General features: G+C 45.0%; 1 protein-coding gene across 4 annotated transcripts in view; it reads left to right on the forward strand.

The window, feature by feature from the left end:
• Positions 1 to 14,491, forward strand: part of LOC140482474 (obscurin-like) — a 322,475-nt gene that overhangs the window by 190,965 nt on the left and 117,019 nt on the right. For all 4 annotated transcript variants that reach the window (XM_072580002.1, XM_072580005.1, XM_072580003.1 and 1 more), the window contains 3 exons: positions 8,369 to 8,644; positions 11,126 to 11,401; positions 12,739 to 13,014. In XM_072580002.1, the coding sequence (XP_072436103.1) occupies positions 8,369 to 8,644; positions 11,126 to 11,401; positions 12,739 to 13,014 (828 nt within the window). The remainder of the gene's footprint in view (positions 1 to 8,368; positions 8,645 to 11,125; positions 11,402 to 12,738; positions 13,015 to 14,491) is intronic.

A 14,491-nucleotide genomic window follows, 5' to 3' on the forward strand; every position in this document is an offset into this window, starting at 1 on the left:
CTAATCTGTAACTCTCCATCGCCTCATCTGAACTATCTCGTCTCATTGTCACATGAGCCTCCTTCGTCCGCTTAACGGGATGCAATTTCTGTAGTAAATCATACTTCCCTTACTTTATCACTTCTTCCCTGCCTGACAGGGATATACCTATCAAGGGCACACAATATCTGTTCCTTAAACCAGCTCCACATTTTAATTGTCCCAATCCCCTGCATTTTGCTACCCCATTCTCTGCATCCTAAGTCTTGCCTAATCGCATATTAATTGCCCTTGCCCCATCGATAACTCTTGCCCTGTGGCACATACCTATCCCCTTCCATCGCTAAACTAAACGTAGCTGAATTATGGTCACTCTGTCCAAAGTGCTCACCTACCACTAAATCAAACACCTGGCCTGGTTCATTACCAAGCACCAGATCCAGTGTGGCTTCCCCTCTTGTCGGTCCTTCAACATACTGTATCAGAAAACCCTCCTGCACACATTGGACAAAAACTGATCCATCCAACGTACTAGAGTGAAAGCATTTCCTGTCAATGTTGGGGAAGTTAAAGTCCCCCATAATGACCATCCTGTTCCTTTCACTCCTACGCAGAGTCATTTTGCCAATCCTCTCCTCCACCTGCCTGGAACTCTGCAGAGGCTTATAAAAAGCTCCCTGCAGGATGACATCTCCTCTCCTGTTCCTAACCTCAGCCCATACTACCTTAGTAGATGAGACCTCATCAAAAGTTCTCTCAGCCACAGTTATACTGTCCTTGACAAACAAGGCCACACCTCCCCCTCTTTTACCGCCTTGCCTGTTCTCAATAGACAATAGGTGCAGGAGTAGGCCATTCAGCCCTTTGAGCCTGCACCGCCATTCAATATGATCATGGCTGATCATTCCTAATCAGTATCCTCTTCCTGCCTTATCTCCATAACCATTGATTCCACTATCTTTGAGAGCTCTATCCAACTCTTTCTTAAATGAATCCAGAGAATAGGCTCCACTGCCCTCTGGGGCAGAGCATTCCACACAGCCACCACTCTCTGGGTGAAGAAGTTTCTCCTCATCTCTGTCCTAAATGGTCGACCCCGTATTTTTAAGCTGTGACCTCTGGTTCGGCACTCCCCCATCAGCAGAAACATGTTTCCTGCTGCCAGAGTGTCCAATCCTTTCATAATCTTATATGTCTCAATCAGATCCCCTCTCAGTCTTCTAAACTCAAAGGTATACAAGCCCAGTCGCTTCAGTCTTTCAGTGTAAGGTAATCCCGCCATTCCAGGAATTGACCTCGTGAACCTACACTGCACTCCCTCAATAGCCAGAATGTCTTTCCTCAAATTTGGAGACCAGAACTGCACACAGTACTCCAGGTGTGGTCTCACCAGGGCCCTGTACAGCTGCAGAAGCACCACTTTGCTTCTATATTCAATTCCTCTTGTTATGAAGGCCAGCATGCTATTAGCCTTCTTCACTACCTGCTGTACCTGCATGCTTGCCTTTATTGACTGGTGTACAAGAACACCCAGATCTCTCTGTACTGCCCCTTTACCTAAATTGATTCCATTGAGGTAGTAATCTGCCTTCATGTTCTTGCCACCAAAGTGGATAACCATACATTTATCCACATTAAACTGCATCTACCATGCATCTGCCCACTCACCTAACTTGTCCAGGTCACCCTGTAATCTCCTAACATCCTCATCACATTTCACCCTGCCACCCAGCTTTGTATCATCAGCAAATTTGCTAATGTTATTGCTGATACCATCTTCTATATCATTAACATATATTGGAAAAAGCTGCAGTCCCAGCACGGATCCCTGCGGTACCCCACTGGTCTCTGCCTGCCATTCTGAAATGGAGCCGTTTATCACCACTCTTTGTTTCCTATCAGCCAACCAATTTTCAATCCAATCTAGTACTTTGCCCCCAATACCATGCGCCCTAATTTTACTCACTAACCTCCTGTGGGGGACTTTATCAAAAGCTTTCTGAAAGTCCAGGTACACTACCTCTACTGTAGCTCCCTCGTCCATCTTCAGAGTTACATCCTCAAAAAATTCAAGAAGATTAGTCAAGCATGATTTCCCCTTCATAAATCCATGCTGACTCTGTCCTATCCTGTTACTACTATCCAGATGTGCCGTAATTTCATCCTTTATAATAGACTCCAGCATCTTTCCCACCACTGAGGTCAGACTAACTGGTCTATAATTTCCTGCTTTCTCTCTCCCACCTTTCTTAAAAAGTGGTATAACATTAGCCACCCTCCAATTCTCAGGAACCAACCCCGAATCTATTGAACTCTGGAAAATAACCACCAACGCATCCACGATTTCCCGAGCCACCTCCTTCAGTACCCTGGGATGTAGACCATCAGGCCCCGGAGCCTTATCAACCTTCAGACCTAACAGTCTCTCCAACACCAAATCCTGGCAAATATAAATTCCCGTAAGTTCAGGTCCTTCAGCCACTGTTACCTCAGGGAGATTGCTTGTGTCTTCCCCAGTGAACACAGATCTGAAGTACCCATTTAATTCTTCTGCCATTTCTTTGTTCCCCGTAATATATTCCCCTGTTTCTGTCTTCAAGGGCCCAATGTTAGTCCTAACCATTTTTTTGCCTTGCACGTACCTAAAAAAGCTTTTACTATCCTCCTTTATATTGTTGGCCAGTTTACCTTCGTACCTCATTTTTTCTCTGCGTATTTCCTTCTTAGTAATCCTCTGTTGCTCTTTAAAAGCTTCCCAGTCCTCAGTTTTCCCACTTATCTTTGCTATGTTATACTTTTTCTCTTTTAACTTTATATGTTTCTTAACTTCCCTCGTCAGCCACAGCCGCCCATGCCTCCTCCTGGGATCTTTCTTCCTTTTAGGAATGAACTGATCCTGCAACTTCTGCATTATACACAGAAATATCTGCCATTATTCCTCCACGGTCATCCCTGCTAAGGTATTGCACCATTGAACTTTGGCCAGCTCCACCCTCATAGCTCCATAGTTCCCTTTATTCAACAGAAATATTGTCACTTCCGATTGTACCCTCTCCCTCTCAAGTTGCAGATTGAAGCTTAATGTATTATGGTCACTATTTCCCAATGGCTCCCTCACTTCGAGGTCTCTGACCAATTCTGGTTCGTTACACAATACCAGATCCAGAATTGCCTTCTCCCTGGTCGGCTCCAGCACCAGCTGCTCTAAGAATCCATCTCTGAGGCACTCCACAAAGTCTTTTTCTTGAGGTCCAATACCATCCTGATTCTCCCAGTCTACCTGCATGTTAAAATACCCCATAACAACTGTAGTAACATCTTTGCAACAGGCCAATTTCAGCAACTGATTCAACTTAAATCCGACATCCAGACTACTGTTTGGGGGCCTGTAGATGACTCCCAAGAGGATCTTTTTACCCTTAGTATTTTGCAGCTCTATCCACACTGACTCTATATCCCCTGACTTTAGGTCCCCCCGTGCAAGGGACTGAATATCCTCCCTTACCATCAAGGCCACCCCACCCCCTCTGCCCGTCAGTCTGTCCTTACGATAGCACGTGTAGCCTTGAATATTCATTTCCCAGGCCCTGTCCACTTGAAGGCACGTCTCAGTAATCCCCACAATATCATATCTGCCAATTTCCAAAAGATCTAAACCCTGGAACCTTCAACATCCATTCCTCACCCTGCTCTATCCACGTCTCCAAAATGGCCACAACATCGAAGTTCCAGGTACCTATCCATGCTGCAAGCTCACCTACCTTATTTTGGATACTTCTGGTGTTGAAGTAGACACACTTCAAACCACTTTGCTGTCTGCCAGCACATTCCTGTGACCGTGAAATCCTGTCCCTGCCCTCCCTGCTCTCATCCTCCTGTGCACTGGAACTACACCTCAGGTTCCCATCCCCCACTGAGCATTCTTCAGGGCAGTTAAGGGTTGGGCAATAAATACTGGCAAACCAGCAAAGCCCATGTCCCATGACAGGTTTTTACAATTGGTTAAATGGTCACTAGTAGTTGAACTTTTTATTCCGGTACTTTTATTGAATTTAAATTCACTACATGGTGGGAATTGAACCCTTGTCCCCGGAGCATTAGGTTGGGTTTCTGGATTACTAGTCTAGCTAAACAGCCTGCCATTGTTGGCCAGGGTAAAAACAATGACTGCAGATGCTGAAAACCAAATACTGGATTAGTGGTGCTGGAAGAGCACAGCAGTTCAGGCAGCATCCAACGAGCAGCGAAATCAACGTTTCGGGCAAAAGCCCTTCATCAGGAATAAAGGCAGTGAACCTGAAGCATGGAGAGATAAGCTAGAGGAGGGTGGGGGTGGGGAGAGAGTAGCATAGAGTACAATGGGTGAGTGGGGGAGGAGATGAAGGTGATAGGTCAGGGAGGAGAGGGTGGAGTGGATAGGTGGAAAAGAAGATAGGCAGGTCGGACAAGTCAAGGAGACAGTAACTGAGCTGGAAGTTTGAAACTAGGATGAGGTGGGGGAAGGGGAAATGAGGAAACTGTTGAAGTCCACATTGATGCCCTGGGGTTGAAGTGTTCCGAGGCGGAAGATGAGGTGTTCTTCCTCCAGGCGTCTGGTGGTGAGGGAGCAGCGGTGAAGGAGGCCCAGGACCTCCATGTCCTCGGCAGAGTGGGAGGGGGAGTTGAAATGTTGGGCCATGGGGCGGTTTAGTTGATTGGTGCGGGTGTCTCGGAGATGTTCCCTAAAGCGCTCTGCTAGGAGGCGCCCAGTCTCCCCAATGTAGAGGAGACCACATCGGGAGCAACGGATACAATAAATGATATTGGTGGATGTGCAGGTGAAACTTTGATGGATGTGGAAGGCTCCTTTAGGGCCTTGAATAGAGGTGAGGGAGGAGGTGTGGGCACAGGTTTTACAGTTCCTGCGGTGGCAGGGGAAAGTGCCAGAATGGGAGGGTTGGGTCGTAGGGGGGTGTGGACCTGACCAGGTAGTCACGGAGGGAATGGTCTTTGCGGAAGGTGGAAAGGGGTGGGGAGGGAAATATATCCCTGGTGGTGGGGTCTTTTTGGAGGTGGCGGAAATGTCGGCGGATGATTTGGTTGATGCCAAGGTTTGTAGGGTGGAAGGTGAGCACCAGGGGCGTTCTGTCCTTGTTACGGTTGGAGGGGTGGGGTCTGAGGGCGGAGGTGCGGGATGTGGACGAGATGCGTTGGAGGGCATCTTTAACCACGTGGGAAGAGAAATTGCGGTCTCTAAAGAAGGAGGCCATCTGGTGTGTCCTATGGTGGGACTGGTCCTCCTGGGAGCAGATACGGCGGAGGCGGAGAAATTGGGAATACGGGATGGCATTTTTGCAAGAGATAGGGTGGGAAGAGGTGTAATCCAGGTAGCTATGGGAGTCGGTGGGTTTGTAAAAAATGTCAGTGTCAAGTCGGTCGTCACTAATGGAGATGGAGAGGTCCAGGAAGGGGAGCGAGGTGTCAGAGATAGTCCAGGTAAATTTAAGGTCAGGGTGGAATGTGTTGGTGAAGTTGATGAATTGCTCAACCTCCTCGCGGGAGCACGAGGTGGCGCCAATGCAGTCATCAATGTAGCGGAGGAAGAGGTGGGGAGTGGTGCCGGTGTAATTACGGAAGATCAACTGTTCTACATAGCCAACAAAGAGACAGGCATAGCTGGGGCCCATACGTGTGCCCATGGCTACGCCTTTGGTCTGGAGGAAGTGGGAGGATTCAAAGGAGAAATTGTTAAGGGTGAGGACCAGTTCGGCCAAACGAATGAGAGTGTCAGTGGAAGGGTACTGTTGGGGACGTCTGGAGAGGAAAAAACGGAGGGCTTGGAGGCCCTGGTCATGGCGAATGGAGGTGTGGAGGGAGTCTGGCCTACATGTGACCTCAGTCCCACAGCAATGTGGTTGATATGTAACTTTCCTCTAGTTAATTAGAGATGAACAAATAATGCTACCCACATCTCATGAAAGAATAAAACAAAATCTTGCAACCTTTATCTTGTATTATAAATTTTTCCTCCCTATTAATTTTTTAGTGATTGTAATCTTTTGACTGACCTCCATCTTTGCTCAATTACATGCTTTTCTTTAAGTTTGATAATACTAACATTTTTGGTCCACAAAGTTTGTGGTTCCTCCCCTTGGAAATTTGCTTTCTCAATGGAATGTATCAGTTCTGCATATTTTGAAATATCCCCATAAATGCTGTATCTCTATTAATTTATCCTATAATTTAATTTGTTTGTTCACTTTAGCTAAGTCTGCTTTCATATGTTAATAATTGCCCTTATTTAAATTTAAAATGCTAGTCTTGGACTGACTCCTCTCTCCCTCAAAATAACATGTGAAATTCAATCAAATTCTAATCACTTCTATCTGGGGTGCCTTCATAATGGGCTGCATTGTCTCATTGCCCAGGTCAAGTGTACCTGCCCTCTATTCAGCTCTAAAGCCTACTGTTTGATTAAAAACTACCCTGAAAACGTTCCATGAACTTCCCATTTACTTTTACCCATGTGTATTTTCCAGTTCATGTGTAGATTAAAATCCTTTATGATCACTGCTAAAGCTTACTGACAACCTGCCAGTGTTTTTTCTAAATATGGACCTGACTAGGTGTTTAGTAATAGGGGCCTGGACATGATTCCCACAAGAGATTACTTACCTTTGGCATTTCTCATCTGTACTCAAACCATTTCTATATCCTGGTTTTCACACCTAATTTCATCCCTTTCTGCTGTGCATTAATAAAATTGAGGTACTCTGCCGTTTTTCTCCAGCTTCCTCTCCTTCTTAACTCTTGTACTTCATACCAGAAACATGATAATTTTACAGTTCTCATTGTTGTTTTCAAATCTCTCAAATGTCTAACTCAACTTATCTCTGTAATCTCCTCCAGACTGGCATCCCTCCAACATATCTATGGCTTTCAAAATGTGGTTTCTTGTTGATCCCTGATTTATACCATCTAACCCATCTGATGACTGGGGCATAACCTCTGGAATTCCCTTCCTAAACTTCTGTGTTTCAATCCTCCTTTAACAAAGCCCAATTCTTTGACAAGATATTTTTCATTCATTTATGGAAGTGGGCATCACTGGCTACGCCAGCATTTGTTATCCATACCGAATTGCCCCGAGGGAGGTTAAGAGTCAATTCCAGTCTGGAGTCATATCGCGTCATAGAGATGTACAGCATGGAAACAGACCCTTCGGTCCAACCCGTCCATGCCGACCAGATATCCCAACCCAATCTAGTCCCACCTGCCAGCACCCGGCCCATATCCCTCCAAACCCTTCCAACCCTTCCATATACCCATCCAAATGCCTCTTAAATGTTGCAATTTTACCAGCCTCCACCACTTCCTCTGGCAGCTCATTCCATACATGTACCACCCTCTGCATGAAAAAGTTGCCCCTTAGGTCTCTTTTATATCTTTCCCCTCTCACCCTAAACCTATGCCCTCTAGTTCTGCACTCCCCGACCCCAGGGAAAAGACTTTGTCTATTTATCCTATCCAAGCCCCTCATGATTGTGTAAACCTCTATAAGGTCACCCCTCAGCCTCCGACGCTCCAGGGAAAACAGCCCCAGCCTGTTCAGCCTCTCCCTATAGCTCAGATCCTCCAACCCTGGCAACATCCTTGTAAATCTTTTCTGAACCCTTTCAAGTTTCACAACATCTTTCCGATAGGAAGGAGACCAGAATTGCATGCAATATTCCAACAGGACTAGGTACGTACAGCAGATTTCCTTCCTAAAAGGACATTAGAGAACCAAATGTTTTTTTCTTCCCCACCAACAATCGATAACACTTTCATGGTCATCATTAGACTCTTAATTCCAGGATTTATTGAATTTGAATTCCACCATTTGTCCTGTTGTGATTCAAATCCAGGGTCCCCAGACATTATCTAGGACTCTGGATTAATATCTAGTGATATACACCACGGCATCACCTCCCCTGGTTAATTTATTGGTCATCAATAAAGGCAGTCATAAATGTCGAGAATCTTCTTAAGCAGAAAATGGTGATAATATGGAACTCTCTCCTTCATGGAGTGAATGAAATGACTAGTACTGATACATTTATGGGGAACCTATAGGTGAGTAAAGAATTGATGGTATTGCAGAAAGGGTGAGATGTAAAGGTATGGGAAGAAATTCTTCTAGTGAACTAGACCCAAAGGAAATCACAATGGCCTATTTCTGAGTTGTAAACATCTTTGTAACTATATGTAAAGGTATTGATCATTTGTCCTAAAATGTTCTCATCTTGTGTTAAGTTGAGTTTGATTGCACATCTTGAGATAGCTTGACAAAGGTGGAGGTGCTATATAAATGCATGTTCTATTATATAGAGTCACCATTAAACTGATATCTCCATGGTTCTTTCTGCAGAGCCACCGATTAAGATAATCAGACAGACAGAGGGTCCAACAGAGCACAAGTACCTGACCTCCGAGGTCATTACACTCCAGTGTGAGCTGTCTCGGTTGGATGGTGTTGCCAAATGGTACAAGGATGGGGAGAAGATGGTTGAAAATGAGAGGATCTTCATTGGGAATGAGGGAGCATTCCGATCACTGCGGGTACTAGATGCTCGGACTACAGACTCGGGAGAGTACCTCTGTGATGTCCAGAGTGACAGCGTTGTATTCGGAGTATGTGTGCAAGGTAACAAAGCTTGGATTCAATGCCCTCACCTGTCCGAGCTTGACCCTGACCATCCCCAAAGTCAGGGTGCTGCTTGACCCTGAGCTCAGCTTCCAATTCCTTCTCTCCATAACAAGGACATCGACCTCCTTCTGTACAATATCGGTTACTGACACCACTCTGCAAGTCTCTGACACCTCCAAACCTCCCCTTAGTTTCTCATCTTCTGTCCTCATCCAATACTCTCTGCTCTGTATCCAAATTGCACTAAGTGTATTCACCAATCAGGTACTGTGCTCAGCAACTTACTTTATCAAGAGATTGAGCACCCAAACAGCCCAGTGATCATGAAGCAGTGTTTCTATATTCTCCTGGCATCAGGCCTTTACAAAGATAAAGTTAAATTGAGAGTAAAACCAGGAAAATGCAGTATTAACATTGGATTCAGGGTACAGTTCATCATCTTGGTTGAGGAATCTTTTGTGTCTCTGTCTGTCTGTCTGACTCTGTCCCTGAATGAGGCCCCTGCCTGACATTGGTATACCTCTGTTCAAACCAGGTCTGTAGGTACTATCTGGCTCCCTTGCTACCCTTCCTCACCATTGCCACCTGCTGTTGGAGGCTCCAGTCCTTATAAGCATGTAAGTTATGAGTAGGCCACTCAACCCCTTGGGTCTGCTACTCTAGAACATAGAACATTGAACAGTACAGCACAGAACAGGCCCTTCAGCCCACGATGTTGTGCCGACCACTGATCGTCATGTATTCACCCTCAAATTTCTGTGACCATATGCATGTCCAGTAGTCTCTTAAATGTCCCCAATGACCTTGCTTCCACAACTGCTGCTGGCAACGCATTCCATGCTGTCACAACTCTCTGTGTAAAGAACCCGCCTCTGACATCCCCTCTATACTTTCCTCCAACCAGCTTAAAACTATGACCCCTTGTGTTAGTCATTTCTGCCCTGGGAAATAGTCTCTGGCTATCGACTCTATCTATGCCTCTCATTATCTTGTATACCTCAATTAGGTCCCCTCTCCTCCTCCTTTTCTCCAGTGAAAAAAGTCCGAGCTCAGTCAACCTCTCTTCATAAGATAAGCCCTCCAGTCCAGGCAGCATCCTGGTAAACCTCCTCTGAACCCTCTCCAAAGCATCCACATCTTTCCTATAATAGGGTGACCAGAACTGGACGCAGTATTCCAAATGTGGTCTAACCAAAGTTTTATAGAGCTGCAACAAGATCTCACGACTCTTAAACTCAATCCCCCTGTTAATGAAAGCCAAAACACCATATGCTTTCTTAACAACCCTGTCCACTTGGGTGGCCATTTTAAAGGATCTATGTACCTGCACACCAAGATCCCTCTGTTCCTCCACACTGCCAAGAATCCTATCCGAAATGCTGTACTCAGCTTTCAAATTCGACCTTCCAAAATGCATCACCTCGCATTTATCCGGTTGAACTCCATCTGCCACTTCTCAGCCCATCTCTGCATCCTGTCAATGTCCCGCTGCAGCCTATAACAGCCCTCTATACTGTCAACAACACCTCCAACTTTTGTGTCATCTGCAAACTTGCTAACCCATCCTTCAATCTTCTCATCCAAGTCATTAATAAAAATTACAAACAGTAGAGGCCCAAGGACAGAGTCCTGTGGTACACCACTCACCTCAGACTTCCAATGACAATCTGATTACTCCCAATTCCCACAAAAACCTTAATAGCATTTCACCCCCTTGGTTATCAAGAATTAATTTAGTCCACCTGAAAAATATTTGAAGACTCTGCTTCCCTTGCTATTTTGGGAACAGAGTTCCACAGTCTCATAACCCTCTGTGAGAAAATAACTTTTTCAGCCCCATTACTGTGGGTTTGGAGTCAGATGTAGGCCAGATCAGGTAAAGAAGAATATTGAACCAGATCGGTTTTTCCTGACAATTAACAATGGTATCATGATCATCAATAAACTTAATTCCAGGGTTTTATTGAATACAGATTCCAACATCTGCTATGGTACTATTCAGTCCCAGGACCCCAGGATATTACCTGGGTTAATAATCTGGTGATGACACCACCATGCCATCACTGCTCCTTGTTATCGTACTGGTCATTAATAAAGTCAGTTATGAATATATAGAAGCTTCTTAACCAGAAAGTAGGGAGAATGTGGAACTCACTCCCTCAGGGAGTGAATGAAATGATGACTGCACATAAGTTTATGGGGAACATATGGGTAGTGCAGAAAGGGTAAGATGTAAAGGTGTGGATTGTGAACCAACACCAACAGAGTCATGATGGGCTGACTGGCCTATTTCGGTGTTGTAAATCTCTGTGTAATTGTATGTAAACGTATTGATCACCTGTCCTAATATGTTCACATGTTAACTCAAATTTAATTGCATATCTGGAGCCAGCTCTGCAAAGTAAAGGTGGTAAATAAATGCACATTCTTGTTATTGATGCACCCATTAAACCAACACCTGCCTGGTTCTATCTGCAGAGCCACCGGTTAAGATAATCAGACAAACTGTGGGTCCAGCAGAGCACAAGTACCTGACTTCAGAGAACATTATGCTCCAGTGTGAACTGTCACGGCTGGATGGTGTTGCCAAATGGTACAAGGATGGGGAAAAAGTGGTGGAAAATGAGAGGATCTCCATTGAGAGGGAGGGAACATTCCGATCACTGAGGGTACTGGATGCTCAGACAACAGACTCTGGAGAATACCTCTGTGATGTCCAGAGTGACCGCATTGTATTCAGAGTGCGTGTGGAAGGTAATGAAACTTGACCTCAGTGCCCTCACTGTGCTAAACTCGATACTGACCATTCCTAATCTTGGAATTCTGTTTGACCCTTAATTTAGCTTCCAATCCCTTCACCTTTCCTTCACAAAGATACTGACTTCTGTGTAATGTCGCCCACCTCCAGTCCTTCCTTAACCTGACTTAACCTGTGTTCCTCTGACACATTCTAACCTCCCTTTGGTTTCTCATCTTCTGTCTTCCATAATCTTCAGCTGATCCAATATTCTCCAATCTGTATCCAAACTACATCAAGTCAGTTCACCAAACAGCTCATGTGCTTAGAAATTTATTCTTCAAAGTTTGGTAGAAGATTTGTAGCTCGGATGCTCGTTGTTGTGGCTCTGTTCGCCGAGCTGGGAATTTGTCTTGCAAACGTTTCGTCCCCTGTCTAGATGACATCCTCAGTGCTTGGGAGCCTCCTGTGAAGCGCTTCTGTGCTGTTTTCTCCGGTATTTATAGTGGCCTGTCTCTGCCGCTTCCGTTTGTCAGTTCGAGCTGTCCACTGCAGTGGCCAGTATGTTGGGTCCAGGTCGATGTGTTTGTTGATAGAGTCTGTGGATGAGTGCCATGCCTCTAGGAATTCCCTGGCTGTTCTCTGTTTGGCTTGCCCTATAATGGTAGTGTTGTCCCAGTCGAATTCATGTTGCTTGTCGTCTGTGTGTGTGGCTACTAAGGATAGCTGGTCGTGTTGTTTCGTGGCTAGATGGTGTTCGTGTATACGGATCGTTAACTGTCTTCCTGTTTGTCCGATGTAGTGTTTTCTGCAGTCCTTGCATGGGATTTTGTACACTACATTAGTTTTGCTCATGTTGGGTATCGGGTCCTTTGTTCAGGTGAGTTGTCTGAGCGTGGCTGTTGGTTTGTGTGCTGTTATGAGTCCTAGTGGTTGCAGTAGTCTGGCTGTCAGTTCAGAAATGCTCCTGATGTATGGTAGTGTGGCTAGTCATTTGGGTTGCGGCATGTCCTCGTTCCGTTGTATCCGTTTTTGGCGAATACTTTGTATAGGTGTTCCTCTTCCTCTTTTTGTAGTTCTGGTGTGCTGCAGTGTGTTGTGGCCCTTTTGAATAGAGTGCAAAAGTGTGGGACGATGTTCTTGTGATAAACTAACGTCAAAAGTTATGATTGGCTGAATGTGTATTTGTATCAAATTGATTACCTGTCCTGATATGTTCACACATATCACTTGATGTCAATTTTTGTTTGATTTCTCATGTCTCAGGATAGATCTATGAAGATAAAGCTGCTAAATAAATGCACATTCTTGTTGAGCCACCTTTTAAGCTGACATTTCCTGATTCTACCTGCAGAGCCACTGGTTAAGATAATCAGACAGTTTGCATGTCCAGCAAAGCAGAAGTACCTGACCTCTGAGGACTTTGTGCTCCAATGTGAGCTATCTCGGCCGGATGTTGTTGCCAAATGGTACAAGAATGGGGAGAAAGTGGTAGAAAATGAGAGGATCTCTCTCAGAATGGAAGGAACGTTTCGGTCGCTGCAAGTTCTGGAAGCTCAAGTGACAGACTCAGGAGAGTACCTCTGTGATGTCCAGAGTGATAGCATTGTATTCAGAGTGCATGTGGAAGGTAACAAAGTTTAGGTTCAGTGCTGTCAACTGTCTGAGCTTGATCCTGACCAATCCCAAAGTTGAAGTGCTGCTTGACCCTGAGCTCAGCTTCCAATCCCTTGCCTCTAAAACAAAGAGTACGATCTCCGTCTGTGTAATATCACCTGTCTCTAGTTCTTCTTTAACCTGACTGTTACTGACAGCATGCTGTGCACCTCTGTCACTTCCAAACAATGCTGTCCTCTTGGTTTCCCACATCCATCTTCCATAATCTTGAGTTCAGCCAGTATTCTCCCATCTCTATCAAACTGCACCAAGTTTCTTACAATATCTACTGTGCTTAGAAACATATTCTGTTGAAGCAACCAGATGGCCCAAAGATCATGAAGCAGTGTTTCTTTATTCTACTGACATCCGGTCTTCACAAACCTGAAATTAACTTAAAACTAAAACTAGGAAAGTGGATTACTTATGTTGGATTGAGACTGTCGTTCTCATCTTGGTTGAGGAATCTTTTGTGTCTCTGTATCTCCCTGTCTGTCTGTCTCTGTACCTGAATGAGCCCTCTGACATTGATATGCCTTTGTGCAGATTGGATCTGTAAAGAATCTTTATCTATTGGGCCAATGCACTGAGGAATGGCAGATGGAGTTTAATTTGGATAAATGTGAGGTATTGCATTTTGGCAAGATGAACAACATATACAGTTAGTGGTAGCAGAAAGACTGAGGCGTTCAGGAACCTAGTCCTCTAAAAATTGTGTCACAGTTAGACAGGATGGCTAAGAAGGCATTTAACATGCTTGCCTTCATTGCTCAGACCATTGAGTGTAGGAGTTGAGATTGCACAGGATGTTGGTGAGGCCACTCTTGGAGTACTGTGTCCCGTACTGGTCGCCCTACTATGCGAAGGACATTATTAAATTGAAAAGGGTTCAGAGAGGTTTGTAAGGATGTCGTTGGGACTTGAGAGTTGAGTTATAATGAATGGGCTCGGACTTTTTTCACTGGAGAATAGGAGGTTGAGGGGTGACCTGAAGGAGGTTAATAAAATCACGGGGGGCAATAAGGTCAATAGCAAAGATCTTTTCCCTAAGATGGGGTGGTTCAAAACTAGAGGGCATATTTTTAAGGTGAGAGGAGAAAGATTTAGAAGGGACCTGAGGGTAACCTTTTCACACAATAGGTTGTGTGCCTGTGGGTTGAATTGTAAGAAGAAGTGATAGATGCCAAATTTAAAAGAAATTTGGACAGCTATATGAATAGGAAATGTTCAGAGGGATATGAGGAAGTGAGGACTGCAGTTGCTGGAGGTCATAAGCCCTGATGAAGGGCTTATGCCCAAAACATCGATTCTCCTGCTGCTCGGATGCTGCCTGACCAGTTGTGCTTTTCTAGCACCATTTTCTTGACTCAGAGGGATATGAGACAAGTGAGACAAGTTTAGTTTGGGAAACTTGGTCGGCATGGACTGGCTGGACCAAAGGTCTGTTTCCA

This window comes from Chiloscyllium punctatum, chromosome 10 (genome assembly GCF_047496795.1).
Source record: "Chiloscyllium punctatum isolate Juve2018m chromosome 10, sChiPun1.3, whole genome shotgun sequence".
Lineage (NCBI taxonomy): Eukaryota > Metazoa > Chordata > Chondrichthyes > Orectolobiformes > Hemiscylliidae > Chiloscyllium > Chiloscyllium punctatum.